Source organism: Priapulus caudatus, unplaced genomic scaffold (genome assembly GCF_000485595.1).
Source record: "Priapulus caudatus unplaced genomic scaffold, Priapulus_caudatus-5.0.1 Scaffold257, whole genome shotgun sequence".
In the NCBI taxonomy this organism is placed as follows: Eukaryota; Metazoa; Priapulida; class Priapulimorpha; order Priapulimorphida; family Priapulidae; genus Priapulus; species Priapulus caudatus.
In genome coordinates this window covers 10,023-29,873 of record NW_014577318.1, presented here as the reverse complement: position 1 = coordinate 29,873, position 19,851 = coordinate 10,023, and the positions used below count along the sequence as shown (strand labels likewise).

The window sequence follows — 19,851 nt, the reverse complement described above, 5'->3', positions numbered from 1 at the left end:
CCCTTCGCTCTGCCACAGGTCTGTGGCAGAGCGAAGGGCTATAGTAGGCGCCGTCGAGGTATGGGTTTACCTGACTGGCTTAACACACGCGGTTTACAAAGACCGATTCAATACTCTATGAATCCTGAAGTGCGATGAAAAGTGCGATGAAGCGTGTCGTTGATTTGGAAGCTGTGAAACAACAGTGAAGTGCAGTGCAAGCACGCACGCACGCAGGCACGCACGCACGCACGCACGCACGCACGCACGCACGCACACACGCACACAGTGTTACACACACGCACGCACGCACGCACGTGCGCGCGCACAAACAAACATATATTTGGTATATGGTTTATGCGACTGCATATGCGATGCATGCTCACTGGCACGACAGTCTGTGATCGTGGCCACGGAAAGATCAGCTCCACCAGTAGAGTTTTCACGCCACGCTCAATAAGACCTCAAACGTTTTGCGACATTTTTTCTCTTCTAATACGACGATTCAGTTACACGCGCTTTTCTACAGGAGCAACCATAGAAATATAATTATAGAGACACAGTCTCACTATAGTATAATATTTCTATGGGAGCATCATTGCGCGAGCAAAGCTGTATACTGTCACGTGCGGTTTACCTAAACATGCCTTAATTGATTAATAATCGATAATCGATGACTTTCTGTGTTTCGCGTTAATTGTTTCGCTTGATATTATATACTATAATATACTTCGATCGGCTGTAATTATATACGTGCCGCTATTAGAGTTTTATCCAGGCTATTTAGACTGTACGTGTCTAGTCATTAGCTGCAACGAAACCTTTATATATACAGCGTGTATATAATAGATATAAATATAAGATAGATAACGTGAGCAATAGTGACGTCCAGGTATAAGAAGATACACCGCACGGACGAGTTTTAGCTTGTATCAATAATAACTTGTGTTCGAGCAAATTATATCCATCACATATATGAAAATATGTTAGCTAACAACGCGCGTTATGACAATGTGCCACACCTATACGCTGGACCCCCACTCCCCCACTCCGCTCACACCCACGCCAGTTTAGACGCGGTCTTATCTTAAAAGCGATTCAAAGTCTGAGATCTCTGGCGAGCATTTTAACACAATAGAAACGGCACGGCTTTATTGTGGCGTGATGCTCACGCTGATTAAATATCACGTATAGATGCCCGCGTCAAACACGCACGTACGCACACACACACACACACACACACACACACACACACACACACACACACACAACGAATTCGCACACACACACACTATCATCTGACGTCACCACGGCGCGTTCGCCACGTGGTCGAGGCTCTATCGAGATAACGATAATGATAGCAGAGTGGTCTTCTCACGCGTATCATAAACTTTCTTCAAAATGTTTCAGCTCACGCCGAACGTCGCCGTGCCTGACGTGCTCGAATAACTGGTCCGCAATGAAACCAAATCCGCAAATTTAGGCACAGAACCGTAAACAAAACATCCATAAGCTATTACACGGAATTGACTCACACACAGAAAGTAGTTGTTTGTATACCCGCGTCGTTGCTTTAAGATAATGGTTCGCTTTTCGTAGATGCTCGCTAATGCACCACGGCGCCCGTGTCTGATGATGTTAGTGTACTGGTAACTGCTGCAGTAATCACTTCTCAAACTACTGCAACGCTTCTTTCCTCCTATGCAAATCCTGATGCTTATCGTTGACTTTTACCAGTTTAAATATCCCTACATTCGCACTTAAGATAAAAGCGGACATTGAATAATAATTTATATAGGGCCCCATATATATATATTATATATATATCACCTAATATATATATATATATTGTTAATGCGTGAGGTAGCGAGAATAACTCACGAACTACCGTTCTAAGAAGAGGGACGGCGGGTGTTTATTTATTCCCAGCTTTTCAGCTAAAAATGTGCCTATTCGTAATTTCCTTTTATTTAAAATCGAAATTTCAGCTTTTCCCACGTCTCGGTTTACTTCTATTCCCGATTAAATTTCACTGGTAGTTCCCGATTCCCAGATACATAAAATGGTCCAATCGCGCATCACGAAAATAACCATTCTCTCTCGTCATAGGATTATTTATGAATCCCAGAATCTCTCCAGGGCACGACAGTACCTGCGTTCGGATTTGTCTCGTATGCAGTATTTATAAACCTGCTTGTTCGCTTACCACAAGGCAGTGCAGTCAAAGTGCACCATCATCCACTTGCTAGGGTTAAAGGCGAACGAGTCGGCATACTCTATGCCTTCTGTGTAGCATCTGTACTCGGGACAGACGAACGCCGTGCCCGCATACGCCGCATCAATGTGCATCCATAGACCTTCCTGCTCGCCTGCAACCGCATGCCACCAGGGCGGCGTTAAACACACAAGACGAACAGAGCGCACCTAGCGATGGGAACCGGCATTAACGATGCATTATCGGCAAAAACAGCCACGATATATATTAAGATCTAGATAAAGTTTGAAAAGACCAAATGGCTAGCGAGTCAAATAGGTAGTCCATCTCAGTAAACCTTGCAGTAAATGATTATTTCACGAGGGCAGTCGTCGTCAGCATCACCTTGATAAAAATGCAGCGATTTCTGTTCTGACAGTTACTAAAGCGAAATTGCTCACAAATGACAGTACTTACATATTGGTCCCAGTTCCGTAAGCTTATCAAATGCACAGGCTCCTGTAGTTCCCAGAGTTGCGCATAGCTGTGTCAAAAAAATTGGATTCAATACTGGATCTAATACTCGCAACCCAATTTATTTAATATAAGGTTAAACTTTTCGTGTAAATCTTTATTGTATTTATTGTTCTTTTTTCAATTTGTTATAATTAAAATTTAATATTAATATGTTAAATTAGTCGACGATTCAAGTCGTTACTGCACGAAAACAGAATAGTCTTACAACTTAGTCCACTCTCTCAGTCAGTTATCCATAATTCCGTTATGGTAAACGATAAAATGGCTAGAAGCTATGTTATATCAACGCTCTGCAGTAAGTGTAAATTACGAAGCTTACGAAGAAGGGGATGAATCCTTCCTGTCTGTCAGAGTCGATAGCCTTCTGTAGTTCCTCGCCTCGCAGACACAGTTCTTCGTCGCAGGTAAGGAAGTGCATCTTGACCAGTCCTATGAGGCCGGCCTTTTCTACTGACGAATGTGCCTGCGCAAATATGCAGTACTCCATGCAGTTTCTTTTCCTTAATAAAATGTTGTTATCTCATCTGTATCTGAGTTTCGCCTGTGGTCTCTCTACCTGTGCTTGCGCGCGTGAGTGCGTGCGCGTGTGTTTGAATATAACCCTCACTGAGATAAGCGTGTGTGCAGAAAAAAATTCGAAAAATGCCGGTCTCGGACTTTGCTGTTGGTTTTATTGCAATTGATTTATGCATGAACGTACGCACGCACGTACAAACGCACTCATTCATACTCGTACCCGTGTATGCACGCACACAAACGCACGCACGCACGCACACAAATGATCGCGTATAAGTTAATCTAAGACTGTTCGGCGCACAGAATATCTCAAAGAATTGTCAGTGCTTACAGTTTAAATTCAGTAAAAACATCGGAAGATGTTTTTACACAGTCATTCACACTATTCACTGACACCCAACCTAGAACTTGGTGTAAATCGTCAATCATCGATATTCGAACTCTATATAGACCTCATCTTACATTATCTTCGTCGTTCATTTGCTCTCGCCGATTTCAAAGACTTTATGAAGAAGATGGACGTGCGGATTGTGCTCTTATTAAGTAACCGAGTGTGACCTCTACGTGGCGATCACAACGTGGTACGCAGGATAACGCTCATGTCGCGTCTAGTCTATGTGTAGCTGCTAGTCTATATGTAGCTTCTAGCCTATATATGTAGCTTCTAGTTTATATGTAGCTTCTAGCCTATATATGTAGCTTCTAGTTTATATGTCGTGTCATGTCGCTTACTAGAACTGCCGTCATTATTCACGACCTTGCGCTCAGTTTTCAGGTGATCTATGCAGTGGACGTGCGCCAGCTAATTGAATCAACTTATCGCCGCTGAGGATTCACTAAATCAGGTCAATCAAGCGCCGTCGACTTTCTGCGAGCAATTCTCTATCGAATTTGTAGGCTGGACGTCAAACCGTCCGCTAAACAAATCGGAAATGCGTCGCGACGCCTGGATTGTCGCGTTGCTAATTGGGGACAGCATCAGACGACAGTTATCAATACATGCATTGGCTGTTTACTGTCTTTTTCACTTAGTGTTTAGAGTGTTGCATAACGCGAGTTGTCTGTTTCTCCGTCAAGATCACAATATTAGCGCAGATCTTATAGCATTCTAACTAGAAACATCGTTAGTTACTCGATCTTCGTTCAAGCGCGTCTTGCAAGCGAGCAAGTTGTACCATAAGCATCTTTCAAACAAGATTTAATGAGATATTGAATCCGAATATATCAGTACATCTAAATCTGAAAAATCTAGTTATTTAAACGTGCCGTGTCGAATACACGGTTCTGACGTCGGTTGGCGTGACATTCATGTCGTGAGCATTCGTTATCACGCTCGGAAAAATTCTAAACATGACGTAAATTGAACGTCAATATTCCCCGAGTATACTCGCCGTTTGCGCCGGTAAAAATATGACATGCGATTCCACATCATATTTCAAATTGTCCGCGCAGCAAACATTCTGGAGCGAGTGCTCTCGTACAAAGCAAAACGGATTAGTGCACAGAATAACTCGCTAATGAATATCGGTTTCTATAGGCACGAAGCAAGCATCGATTTGCTGACGAAATAGACGCCAGTTTTCACGCAAGTATCAGACGTAACAGCCAAATCAAAATTTTATGGCAGGCATCAGGTGATTCTCCTCGTATCTTATAACTCATACAGAGTATAGAGCAGGTTGTACATATATATATATTCTATCATATATATCCTATAAATATATCCTATAAGCGTATACATATATATCCTATAATTCAGCCTAGAGCAGGTTGTACATATATATATCCTATAATATATATTCTATAAATATATCCTATAAGCGTATACATATATATCCTATAATTCAGCCCGGTTACAACATTCTGTTAGAGGATATAGAGAGCAGAGCAGGTTGGCATACCTGATCAGAGCCGTATGCAACAAGAAGGGAATTGATCTCTCCGTCTTCCATCTCCGGATATTGCTCCTGCACGCGTCTTATAACCTGTGTCCTGGCCGCCAACAGCGCTACGAACGTCGACTCACTCGCGGTGGTCTGGAAAAAAACCATCGCCAACCCAATTTTTTTTGAAAACTGAACTGTTTTTTAAAATTTCTTTTAATTTCTTTTGAGATTTTTTCGATAATCTTTATCGCTCGCATTGTCAGGTCGTGTAGACGTATTCATGTCTTAGCCATGGCGTCGTAGCGTCTGTTCGACAGTACTAAATTTAACGCATGCCACTATTGTTTCTATACGCCGGACTCCCAATTAACATTATTACAGTAATACAACAACGATGCATATTAAAACAGTGGCTATGGGTAATTAAACAATAATTGTTAGTAGCTTGCAGCTTTAATTATACACACGCTACGATATTCGCCCGGCGGTTGAATGGGATCTATAGAAATAACGCTAAGACTAAATAAGACGCTTGCCTGTATAACACCGCCTCCCCGGACCTCTCTGGCTCCACTGCTACCGCTGCTGGGGTTATGTAGGAAGGCATCCGGAAGTCCTAGCATCTTTCCCAACCAGTCCATCACGATGGTCTCCAGCTCTGTGCAAGCGGGGCTCGAGGCCTGATCGAAATTGGAACGAGTAAGAGAGGAACTATCTATGTACACTGCAATACTTTCCTTATAATGTTTGGAGTAATGATTCTTAATTTTGATATCTAATTTTTCAGCGATCTCAATAATACATGATGCACCGTCAGCATGTTGAGTGTCCCCTTGGCACTTACCATGCATTAGGCATGTTGTGTTATCTATCATGATTATATGAATTACTCATCGGGTTTATACAAAAAAATAGGATTTAACTTGAAAAGTGCTTACTAAGTGATGCAGGAGAGCATTATCCGGTTGATAGGGATTGAATGGGAGTTATGGGGTTATATTAGGAAGTTGCCGGGAGTTAGGTAAATGGTTATGGTATAAAACCCAACCGGGAAACGGACATAAACGGATGATAACCATATCTTCAAAATCATTAACTTTAAGTAGACTGTATATAAACGTACCCAGGTGAAACCCAGACAGCCGATCGCATCTGCCAACATGTCTCCTAGAAGCGAGGGCGGGCTGTTTAATGCTGGGAAGTATGCGTGCATCTGTGGGCTCTGCCAGTGCGTGATCTATGCGAACAAATATCACAACGATGACAAACATTTACCGTGTAAATGTGATCTATTATAGTTTATCAGGATCCTGTGTCCGATGCTGTGTTGTTCTTCTGCGCGATGTACACGCTTGTGAATAATTCAAACATTCTATTTAAAGCATCGATTCGTTTTCGTTATCATTCTTTATTAAGCTATTAGGCATCAATCGTGGTTTTCTTGCTGACATGTCAGATTTTTTCTTTGTTATGCGTAAACAACGCGTGATTGGCTGAATGCAGCACGCTTACCATAGACTAAGAATATTTATATATACTAGAATATTATTCTTAGTCTATGCGCTCACCCCGGGCATGATGACGCGTTCAACATCCCGGAAGATGCTATCCCAGTCTTCGCCTTCTTCCGGTGCATGATCGGGCAATAGTGACTTCATGTATCCTGGCTTTACGGATGGATACACTCTCCGCTTTCGAATTCCCTCCAGGTAATCGGCTATGTAGTCCACCATCTCCTTACCTGCCCAATAACGGCGAGTTTAACGTTAACAGAACGAATTCTGTATTTTTCGGCATAGGCCCTACATTTAATTTGTCGATTCGCTCAGGAATGAGGTAATGATGAGCAGATTCAACTGGGTAAATTCACGTAAATAATCGAGTGATGATGGAGAACGGAATATACATCATTTTTGGTGAAATTTGGGGTTACATTAGTTTTACTGTATGATTTGACGATTTGCATGAACGCGTGAGTGAATTATCGGGACGAAATAAAAAACAAACAAACAAACTGATGCGATAGAAAGCAAAACGTATGCAATAAATCTTCACGTCATCATTCGAGCTAGTGATTTCAACCTAGCTGGCTATCCTCATGTTTTACAACGACAGCCACAACGCTGTCAAACCTTATAAAAATATACAATTTCTAACAACATTCTCAAGAATGTATCTCGTTCAGCTTGCCCCAAAACGCAAAAATTATAAATTTCGAAACCGATACGTTGATATAAAAATAAGAAGTCGTGAATGCTATTGGCGGTTTCTAGTCGCATGACTCACTCTTTCCTCTGTATATAGACTTAGACGTTTCTCGATGAAAAGCTTCCTTTGCAACACCTGATTAATCATTTCGCAATTTCGCCATCCACACTAGCTGTTACATACTCATAACCTGCCGTCTTTCCATACCTATCGAAGCTCCCGCCATGCAGCCACTCGAGATTATGAAATATTATGCCATTAGTGATATGCGCATAGACAGATTTATTGTTTGCTGTTTTAAAAGTGCCATGTGATTCATACATGCCATATTATCGTACCATTTAATTAGCCAGCAGTAATCTATCACGCAAAGTGCATGTACGTGTTGTTGTTTGACAAGGTCGGCGTAAGTACAACAGAAATTTCATTTTATATTTTGTTTGTTTGTTTTTAAGCGTATTAATGGGTATTACCCAGGACGTTCTTGTTGCTCTATCATTGAGATCACAAGATCTACCCGTACAACATAACGAGAGCTCAGCAGACTATTATAAACGCTCTAATAAGTACAGCTTGAGCATTATTTCCCCATGTTAACTCATGTATTTGCGCAGTTTCCATGTATTAGTAGGTGACCTTAATTGTAGTGCACGTATGCAACGCCGTCTTAATGAACGAATTACGTGTAAATCAATGACGTGACATAAATTCACAATTACTACCTAATTAACAATGCTATAGAATATATCTGCTGCACCGGCACCTTGTAACCCTCATATAGCGTGCGAGTTGGGGCACCCAGTGTTTCTCGGGACGTGTTGTAAATCAAAACCCATTCCTGGTAACTATAGGTGTAATGAGACAGTAGTTTGAGAGATGTGAGAGCCACAGACAAGTAGATGTCTCACTTATAGTTGGCATTGATGAATAATGCTGAATACATGTTGTCTAGCATTATCACGTTAGATTAATTGCAATGATATTCCGATATAACGCGTGTAGATTTTCTCACCCATTGCTACCATCCCGCACGCGTCAAACGCCCTAGTGCCAACCGTTGTACAACCAACTAACTGTTTTAAGTTATGTTTATGAGAGTGGTCTGTGTTTTCTGCACCTAATATACACAGACATGTTCGAACGCACAGAGACGCGCAGATATACACGCACGCGTGTGCATAGATGCAGGAATTCCGCTACCGGCACACCGTACACAACCCTAACCTACACCAACGTGTACCTTTACGCGTGCACACTCGCGCACGCTCGCGCACGTATACGAACGCACCCGCACACGAACGCGTACACACTTGCGCACACGCACACGCGTCCGCTCACATGCATGCACGCGTGCGTGCAGGTACACGCATGCATGCACCTACTCGTACGCACGTGTACGTACATGCATGCGTATGCGGGTATGTACTCGTAGCCGTACGGGGCTCGAGTATGAAGGAAACGGACGGAGAAATTGGCATTGGGCGCTTCGAGCCAAATACAGATTATAATACTCTAATTCTTTACCCAATTCTTTACCAATTCTTTACAATAGGTCTAGTTGAATGACAATTGGCATTGTTACATTCAGTTGTTTGCTTCTATATTTATATTAAACATTTGTAACTGTTCCCGCTCTTACTACACGGGACATGCATGCATTCCGTGATTTGATTGGTTAGGCGACCATTTTCTACGTGCCTACGAAGAGTCTGTACATGTGATCGTGAATAAAAATGCATATAACCTACAACCGTCCCGGGCGTATGACAAGTCCCGTATGGTCAGATAGTTTAAATACATGGAATTTGGCAAGACACGCGTTAACTTTCAGTCCGCATTTATATGGTAATGTGTTTGCATAAGGTATTCCCCTAACATATCTATATTATGTTTGTTAATGGAATTATATGCGTGAATTTGTTTTCTCACAATGTTTCACGATTTCGATCAATGTTAGAAAGGAAACGAGAATTGTTAGAAAATATCGACTCGCTCATGAGTTTGTCAATACAATGATTATTTGTTCTTGTGATTCCCTAATGAATGTTTTGTTGTTATCAATAAGCAACACGATTAACATGAACAGTCTAGTACTAGAACGTTTAACGTTGAGCGTTGAGCGTTAGCGTTTAGCATCTGAAATGTTACTATTTACACAACTGTATTACTAATACGCTAATATGCACACGTAAAACTGGAGAATTTTTTCACAATGTTCTTCATATATAATCATTGTACGTTGTTCCTTGCAAGCGCATCTTGCTGGGCTCATAAAAGCGTTCGTTAACCCCCCGAACATAACAACAACAACAACAACAACAACCTGCAAACGTGTTATTATCACGCATTTATACAAACAAACTACGAATCGAATGGTCTTTCTTGAATGACGCGGGCGCCTCGCTCCGAGTCTCGCGGGTATATATATATATATCTCTTGAATGGCGGGCGGTTCGAGTACCGAGTCTCGGTGGTATAATATATAGGTGTGAGGTCACGTGGCGTGTCGTAATTTATCGCGTCTGCGTCACGCACCTAGACGACGCTATCGACGCGGCGGGGCAATCTGTCGTTGACGTCGACTGATTATGGACGATACGTGCTTCGACTCGCCGAAAGTGCACAAAGTCGGAGCGCGCTAATTGCTCGACGGCTCCCCCGTGATTGTCAGCGTCGTCATGTCCGCTCTATTAACGCTTTGTTTTATACTGCCGTGTGATTGTGAGAGAGAAAGCGAGCAACGCTGACCGGCGACTGCATGGTCAACACAATAAGACGTGACGCGTGGCGCCATCGATCGACGTGTTATATATATATATATATATAAATAGTGTTTGGTATGATTTCTCAGTCAATTGTATAGGTCTCTAGGTAATAGAAGTGTTTTAGCAAGTCCAAGCGGACTTGACCATGCGTAACAAAGAATTTGTGAACTCGAAGGAATACCTGCTAATCTGTCTAAGATATTCTTTTTTCTTTTTGCTTTTCTTCTTCTTCTCCCTTTTCTTATTCTTCGCCCCTTTCCTCATCTTCTTCATCATATCTGTCTTCTTCTTTTCCTTCTTGCTTTTTATTCTATACTTGTTCCTTGTCTTCTCCTTTTCTCTTCGATTTCCTCCTCATCTTTCTCCCCCTCTTCCCGCCATCCTTCTTCGTCGTTCTTCCCTATGCGTAGTATACTTCGTAATCGTACGCTTCTTTTTTATTATACACACCAATGTCATCATCGTTGTACTCTTCATCTAGTTCGTCTGCCGCCCCATCATTGCCGCCATCTTTTACTTCGTAATCGGCGTCTTATCTCTGTTATTCATCTTTGTCTTCTATACGCATGATCACTGCATTTAAACAGTTCAAAGTGCATGAGTTGTATCTCTGTGAGACTCCACGTAAATCTATATGATTTTAACGAGAGTTCCTAGTAGAGAAATACGCATGTTCACTATGAACACTGAAAGAAGTTATTGTTACGATTGGCATTATCATAATATAGGCATGCAAGAACCGTCTCCACCAATCTCCGTTGTTACCCGTCAAACGTACGTAACGTGAACTTTCTTGCATGCATACATGATTTGTTATTACCTTCATCGCCGGGAATAGATATTGACTTTGAAATTACCGCGTTATTGTTTTGCTAGCCGTATGTTTACGGTAATAAATGACGCTTACGTCGCTCATTCGTTATTCGAAAAAAAGGGAACGGTTATGTAACGTATATGTGTAGTTACGCGGTAAAGAGTGACTGTCTCGGTTGTCCGACAGAATTATGTATGTAGGCGAGCAGCGACATGTTGCCATATATTATTGTCATGCGTGCGTCTAAGGTAAATAAATTCTTGTTCAAACAGCAGCGAGTGACAGCTTTATGGTCGGTGCGACGTCGTATGGGGGGATCGGTTACCGACGCTGCTCGCTGCAACGCGACGCCACAACAAACACATCGACGGCTCCGCGTTCTTACAGAATTTACCTAATTAGCAGCTGAGCAACACCAATGGTGATGTGCTGCACACACACGCGCACGCACGCACGCACGCACGCAGGAACGCACGCACGCATGCAGGAACGCACGCGCACACGCACGCACATACACCCGCGCACGCGCGCAGGCACGCGTACACGCAGGCAGGAACGCACGCACGCACGCACGCACGCACGTACACACCGACGCACACACGCACGCACGCACGCACGCACACACCGACGCACACACGTACACACGCACAAGTAGGCACATTCGTCCTCCGGCCGCCCGCCACGCACACACGCGCGCGCGTACACATGAATGTCAGCTTATTCACAAACGATGGTTTTGAGATATGTAAATCAAGCTAACCTTTCGCTGACCACTGCACACATGCGCGTGGGTGCGCGCAGCCGTGCATGGGTGCGTGCGCGCCGGCGTGTGTGCGTGCGTGTGTGCGTGCGTGCGTGCGTGCGTGTGTGAGTGAGTGAGCCGCCCGCTGATCGACCTACCAGCTAGAGGAGGACCTCTCCCGCATGACAAATACGCGCCGACCGTGATGCACTGATGGGTTGCGCTATTCTAAATGCACGAAGCGTACGACTTATACGAAGCGAAGTCGACGGCAATACGGTCACAGTAAATTAAAAAAAGTAGTCGTTGAAGCTCATGCGATTCTAAATACAGAGACACGCACGGTCGCGGAACACACAGACGTGTACGCACAAACATGTAGGTACATACGCGCACACGGGCGCGCACGCACACACATAGGCCCTATACGCGCACACGGGCGCGCACGCACACACATATAGGTACATACGCGCACACGGGCGCGCACGCACAAACATGTAGGTACATACGCGCACACGGGCGCGCACGCACACACATAACCCCTGTACGCGCACACGGGAGCGCACGCACATACACAGACATATACGCTCACACAGACGCGCACGCACAAATATAGGCACATACGCTTACACGGGCGCGTACGCACAAACATAGGCCCTATACGCGCACACGGGCGCGCACGCACATACACAGACATATACGCTCACACAGACACGCACGCACAAATATAGGTACATACGCTCACACGGGCGCGTACGTACAAACATGGGCACATACGCTCACACGGGCGCGTACGCACAAATACAAACATATACGCGCACACAGACGCGTACGCACAAACACAGACATATACGCTCACACGGGCGCGTACGCACAAACATATAGGCACATACGCTCACACAGACGCGCACGCACAAACATGGGCACATACGCTCACACAGACGCGCAGCGTGTAAACACACTAAAGTATATTAGGTTGTTAACAGAAATCGGCTTTTACATCTTTTAATCAATCTTAAGCTTTCGGCGCCTATAGCTTTCGTTCACACCTGACACAATTTTACGTATTTATTCGATGAAAAAGTCCAAAGTCATCGAAGAGTAGACGTGGTCTTTTCAGCCCATACTTGAATACATGTTCCACATATGTAACAGCGCGTGCAAGCATTCCTCTGTTTGTGCTCACGTCGGCAGCTGCTGGTATGTATACTTTTCCTATGTCGTCTGTGCCCCACGATGACACGTACTCCATTCTTCGATTGCTGCTATTTCTGCTCGTTCTTCAAATACTGGCGACGCGCGCGTGTGCGCATGCGTGCGTTTGTGTGCGCGTGTGCGTGTGTACATGCGTGCGTTTGTGTGCGTGTATGTGTGTTTACGCGCGCGCGTGTATGCGTGCACGCTTGCGAGTACACGCATGTGTGTGCGTGCGTGCGTACGTGTGCTTGTGTGTGTGTGTGTTGTGTGTGTGTTGTGTGTTGTGTGGTAGTTGTACGTGTGTGAGTGTGCATGCGCGTACGCGTGTGTGCGCGCGCGGACGTGTGTGAGAGAGTGTGTGTGCGTGTGTGCGTAAGTGCGCGCCTATGTGCGTGTGCGTGTTTCAAACAGCGTGCCCATTTGTCTGCGACAGATGATGCTTTTTACACGTCTGCCTGGTGGTCGTGACCGTGAAAAAACGTTCGCACAACCTTCACTACTGATTACATGCAGACGAGTGTAATTTTATTAGAAGAAGCGTACACGAGTTTCAGAATTGCCGCACGCAGGGCGAGTCCACTGGGACATGCCGCACATAACATATATGCCGTAGCCAAATATGTCAACATCGGTGATCAAAAGCTATTTGTTCGTTCTCCTTTTACTATTAAAAAGGTATTATATTTCACTTATTATGTCATTGGTGAGGGTATTCCTATATTTTTGCTGTTAGTATATTTACTCAGTAGCGTTTGTGGTCGTGTGATATTCGCACAGCGCATGCGCCTTGCTGAAACAGTGACGTAATGCAGACGACTGATATATAGGAATGTAATAAATCGCTATATAACTATATATCGCTATATCGCTATGGAACGGTATTATACGGTATTATACGGTATTATACGTATTATACGGTATTATACGGTATTATACGGTATTATACGCTATGGAACGGTATATAGACTTATTGCGAGATCACGTTCAAAATCTGCCAGAGGATATTACGTGTCGCGTAATCGCTACACTAGTTTATTACAGCAAAACCGTAGTAACCTCAAGCTGATTAAAAATGTGGTAAAAACTATGTATATGCAAAATCAAGACCTACCGACGGGTGCACTTGTATCGTCTGACTTATTTCACTTTTTCACTTTTTCACTTTTTCACTTTTTCAAAATTTCACTTCTCCACGTCACGACACAACTAGACAACGAACTACAAAGAGAAACAGTTGGTGTGCCAATCACGTGCTCGTCTTGACGAAATTCACTTGGGCAATCTGGTCGGATTGGCGATAATCTACACTTTACGTTCCTCCATTAAAGCAATTGCTTCAAGGACTTTAACCCCGTTTCTACTTCTGCTCTACCTATGGGCGTATCACCAAGTGTTATTTATCACGCGAACTGTATATCCTTTCGAGTTAATTAACCTCTACCGCTAGTAGTGATGTTTCTTTCGACTTGCCTATCTCTGCTGGTATCTTGGCGAATGTATTGCAATATAAAATCCGACAGTCATAAGTAACACGATAGCATCGAAATATCGTCGATTTATTAGTTTTTAACCACACCGCTGCATGCCGCTGCTTTCAACTTCGCCGTTGCATGTCTGCACATATATAGTGAAGAAAAGATACCAACCTCTTTGCCTATACTCGTCGTAGTCCATGCCTGCGTTCTTGCTGCGTTTCGCTGCCAGCTGTTTGGTTAGGAACGCTTGTTCGACTCGACCCGCCGCGACTCGCACCGCTCCTAGGAACACGCTGAAGCCGTGTGAAGCCAACGACTTGTTACGAGCCTCCAGCGTTGCTGTTGATTGTGCAGGATCCCTGCAAGAATCGCCCGCGGGTTGGAGTGAGGTATACTTCAGTCGGTAGTTTGCTGGGCGTCGTGGTAGCTTCGGTGATGTTAGAGTTAGCTGAAACGATATAATAATATTATTATTATTACTACTGCTACTACTACTACTACAACAACTGCTACTGCTGCTGCTGCTACTACTACTACTACTACTACTACTACTACTACTACTACTACTACTACTACTACTACTACTACTACTACTAGCTAACTGAACTACTAAAAAACTACTCCACTTCTACTACATACTGAACGAACTTCACTCACTACTACTACTAACTGTTGTGCTGCGAAAGGTTGTCAAGATGTCGGTAGGATGGAAGCGTCGACATAACGTAAGAGTAACCAGCGTTGTCGCCTAGATAAACCAGTAGAAGAGGCTTTAGCAGCAGACGTGAGAGAGTCAGAGATAGCCACAGTATACGTAGACGTAGGTCCCGGATTAGTATGTTTCACATGAGACTTTTATTATTAACTACACATACAAATATAGTACATACTAAATACGCTATAGGCAACATAGCCTATAGGCATGCCTATCTCTGGACTGAACTACAGTAAGATCTCTCTTTAAATCTTAATATAAATGTGTCCATCCTGAGCTTGTCAAAAATGCAGCTTATATAGTCTTGTGGCTCGAACCGGCTACTAGAAACTCTGTCCTGCTAAAACAGACGATTGACTGGGAAGCACTAGCGGGATGCCGGTATCGCTTAGGTTTGGCGAGCCTATCCTTTTGCACAGGGCGATGTCCGGTGAGAGCCGTCGTATTGTCGTTTGCGCGTTCGTCAACCAGCTCCATACATGTAAGATCTCTAGGGTGACGTGCTAAGCGTCACGGTCGGAGTTACCATCGTTGCTGGCATACAAGTACACTAGCTACTACTACTACTACTACTACTAGCACTACTACTACTATACTACGCTACTCGCTAACCTACTACTATCTGTACTACTGCTTATCTGGCTACTTGCGCCCTGCTACTGCTAGCCCGCACTGAACGCTAGCTGGCTGGCTGCTAACTCGCTACTTGGCTACTGCTACTTGCATCTACTTGCTACCTACTCCTAGCTACTACTACTACTACTGACTACTACTAGGTAATACGAGCTACTACTGATGCTACGCTGACTGCTACTGCTACTGCTGCTGCTACTGCTACTACGGCTACTTAGCTACTACTAGTCCTACTACTGGACTTACTTCTACTACTGACTACTACTACCTACTGATGGCTACTGCTACTACGCTACTAACTACTGCTAACTACTACTACTACTACTACTGACACTACTACTACTATTCACTACGACTACGACTAGTACTTACTAGCTACTACTTACTATACTACTACTACTACTACTACTACTACGACTACGACTAGTACTACTACTACTAATAATAATATAATAAGTATCAAATGTAGTAAACGATGTGAGTCGTAGATTACAATTAGCGTTATTATGTGGTTAGGGTATAATATGTGTAATACGTGTTATACTCCTTATTGGTTCACTGACGCTTGTTCGCTACTTTACGGCGCATATTTGTAGCTGCTATAATAGACGATAATATTAATACATGTTACGATAAACAGCACGCAAAACTACAAGTTACGAACTCATCGTGGTCTACTACTTCAGCCTCATTGCGAAGGCAAGACTGAAGGCCTTCCGATTTACATTACTGCCCCCATGTTGCATGTAAGCTTGCCTCACTATTACCACGATCATTTTCTGCGGCGTCGTTAAGTGAGGGAAGTGACTGAGAATGAGACGTTGTGTAGTGGTATGGAGATGTAAATGCCATTCACGCCATGTATATATATATATATATATATATATATATATATATATATATAAATGTATTATATATGTATGCATATATACGAATGTGGTAAAGACGAACAGCGCAACAACGTTTGCACGCAAATATTGCATGCAGTCGAGCGTGCCAAAAAAGCTGAACCATTTCAACAGAAGCCGGTATGGATTGAGGTGAAGCCGATAGCGACTAAATTTGAATGCGTAGAGTGCATGAAATCGTGTTTTCCGCGCACGAGAACCTGCATGCAAGCACCGGCGATTATTGCTGTGAACATTAACGGAGCCAGATCGAGGGGAAACACGCGAACCAACACTGACATTCAGATGCAGTACTGACAATACAATCTCATCAGCCGAGCATCTCGTGTATATGAATAATAATAATAATGGATAAATTCTCTTATTTTACCATTGTTCTATAATAACTCACATATATCTATTATATAATGAATTGTTCAATAATATTGTTTTAGTAAGCGTTTCGCAGATATAGCACACCGAGTAAATTAAGCGCGGGTTTGCTGTTAGTGGCTTCCATTAAATGGAGCGTATAATGCACTATATTCAATGCTATATAGTTTTGAAGAGCGTTCGTCGTAAATGAAGAGATTGTATTCTGCAGCACGGTTCCAGCTAGATTTATAATGCACGCGGATGTACACTTTGCTCACGTGTGTTTGCAGAACTCGAGTCCCGAACACTCGTGATTCTCTGTGATGCAAACTTAATTACGCTTCGATGGTGCTTGACTGTTTCATTCTTGAGGGTTTTTGTGGACGGCAGTTGGTTTTACGACTAATCACCGAGTTACGCAGTATGACAGACATGTCGCATATCTAGCCGAGATTTCGCTACGTGTTGTTATTGGGCTTTACTGTCGCTTAACACTTATATACGCGTACTTGACATGTGAAGATATACGCATACATCACGCATGTACGCCCGCGCGCTCACGCACGCTTGCACACCCACGCACGCGCACGCACGCGCACGCACGCGCACGAAGATACACACACGCACAAGATACACACATACCCACACACGCACACGCGCGCGCGCACATGCACTCACACACACACACACACACACACACACACACACACACACACACACACACACACACACACACACACATGCACACACACCAAATCAAACCAAACCGGATACAAGTATACAGTCTATTTTTCGTTATATAACAGAATCAACCAGTAATTGGTCATCATGTTCTAACAAAATCCACGCAATGTCTGTCATGCCAAACTGTACCCAGCGATTCAGTGTCTCCGCGGTATATATATATATATATATATATTAGTCTATAGGTAGTCGTGACCCTTAGCCTATTCTACAAGCAAGAGAAAGGAAAATGTTCGCATAAAAAGTGAACTTCATCTGAATCTAGGCAAGCAATAACAATGTCGAGATGCACGTATAGCCGAACGAAATAATTAAATTAGACATGCGATTCGTATAAAGCGTCTTGTTAGGCACGGCTGCATATCGGAAATCGAACCATATTTAAGGAGAGATGACACCGTATTAACTGTTATAAAACGACGCACGTGCGCCGTAGAATACAAATTAGTTCTATTTAAACATGTTTAAAATCGGCATCGCTACGGTAAAATAGAACAGCTTATTATTAAAACTGTCTACACGTCACGTGATAACACGTCACGTGATAACGTAAACGCTTCTCTGGATTCGATAAATAATTTTGTACCAGAAATATGAAGTGATGAAAACCGAGTAAGTTTTCACCTGAAAATGAGAGAAATTTTAGATCACATAGTATATCGTTCCAGATACTTGGAACAGCAAGACTGCGTATAGAGTTAGGGTAACCTCTACAGCTGTAACTTCTACAATAAATCATTTAACAATCCGGAGTTATAACAAAAACAGTCTGTCAATTTATGTTGTGTTTCTATGGTCTAACGGTTTTATTAGATGAATTATATATTACTACAATATATTATACGCATGGCGCATTAAGACAGTCATATAATTACTTATGTTTAGCTTCAGCGCTATATGTTAAAAAAATAATTAACTATAGAGAGATATATAATAAACGCATATGAGTCCATACAAATAACTTACTATCATATTCAATATTCGTATACATTCTTACTTAAGCACTGCACACGTTGAGGAGTGAGCGAAGGCATACTACCTGTTACAGTGTCGGATGAAGGGTCCTCTCTCTTCTCACCACAACACGTTGATGCGTCTACCGGCAGCAAGTGAATAAAAATCAGAGCTGTTCGGATGATGAGTAAAGATAGGTACCGTATGGGTTTAAATATTTAATATCTACGAGTGTAGTCCTCCTGCAGCCACAACTCAAAGTAGTTATCGTAGAGCCTCATCGATACGAAGTTTTCAAACTGTCCGCACTTCTGTGAGATTTATAATAGCGGGAGTCGTTGAGCGTTGATGACGTATATGAGTGTGTGTATCGGCGGCTTCGGCAGCGCTCGGCAGGTCGCGTTGCAGTCGCGTGGCCCGTCAAGGCGGTCTATCGGGTCTCAGCTCGCAGGGGAAGTATAGTCGTAGGGCTGTGTCGGCGTGCCGTAAGGCGCATGCCCCGCACCACAGGTGCGTCCAATAGACGAGTAGCGCGAGCACTGCAACACTCATGGCGCTCGGGGTTCTTGCTTCCAGCATAGAACGACACCCCGTATGTGCCTGCTCGATGTGCTCGTATATTAATTATTAAAGTAATTAAATATTAAAACAAATGTTTGCGCACGTGTGTGCTTTATTCAGATATGGATGGTATATGATAGATGACAAATCACTGTTATCGTCTTGGCATCGATATATGCCGATCGTATCGTACACATCGGCGATTATCAATATATTATATCGATATTTGATTATTTATATATCGTTCAACATAGTCTTGTTGTTTATAATTGAATACTATAGTTTGTAATGGTTTGATATATTTTAATAAACAGAGTTCGTGTTATACAGTTTTTGTTCTTTTTTTAGTTTTTGGTCATGACACGTTTGTGATGCAGGTTCTCTATTCATTATTGAGTAACGGCGTGTGCATCGGCGCTCTCTCGCTCTACGAAGCGGACATGCAAGTCAAATTATTCTTTCCCTTATAGATGAATATTTCCTATTTTGCTCACCCGAAAACAACGTTGATTTCAGTTTTGCACATTTGCCTAGCATTTCCGACACATGTATAATTCATGTATACGCTTATTATTTAGATCGTGTGTGCAAGAGACTACACGCACCCGTAATATAATTTCGCTCCCGTACATATGTAGCCAAACGTATATAACACATACACACACACGC

The 19,851-nt window shown here is 43.1% G+C and overlaps 1 protein-coding gene across 2 annotated transcripts in view; it reads right to left on the bottom strand.

The window, feature by feature from the left end:
* The window catches only part of LOC106808171 (histidine decarboxylase-like), a 26,466-nt gene extending 7,672 nt beyond the window's left edge, over window positions 1-18,794 (bottom strand). Inside the window, exons 1-9 of one of the 2 annotated variants that reach the window (XM_014810762.1) lie at window positions 18,707-18,794; window positions 14,485-14,761; window positions 6,681-6,853; window positions 6,236-6,349; window positions 5,649-5,792; window positions 5,128-5,262; window positions 3,030-3,173; window positions 2,651-2,717; window positions 2,186-2,348 (exon numbers count right to left, since the gene is read on the bottom strand). In XM_014810762.1, the coding sequence (XP_014666248.1) occupies window positions 2,186-2,348; window positions 2,651-2,717; window positions 3,030-3,173; window positions 5,128-5,262; window positions 5,649-5,792; window positions 6,236-6,349; window positions 6,681-6,853; window positions 14,485-14,512 (968 nt within the window). In that variant the 5' untranslated portion in view covers window positions 14,513-14,761; window positions 18,707-18,794. Of the gene's footprint in view, window positions 1-2,185; window positions 2,349-2,650; window positions 2,718-3,029; window positions 3,174-5,127; window positions 5,263-5,648; window positions 5,793-6,235; window positions 6,350-6,680; window positions 6,854-14,484; window positions 14,762-14,983; window positions 14,999-18,706 lie in introns of those variants that run through there. The other variant, XM_014810763.1, reaches the window with a different exon arrangement.
* Window positions 18,795-19,851: the final 1,057 nt, after the last annotated feature.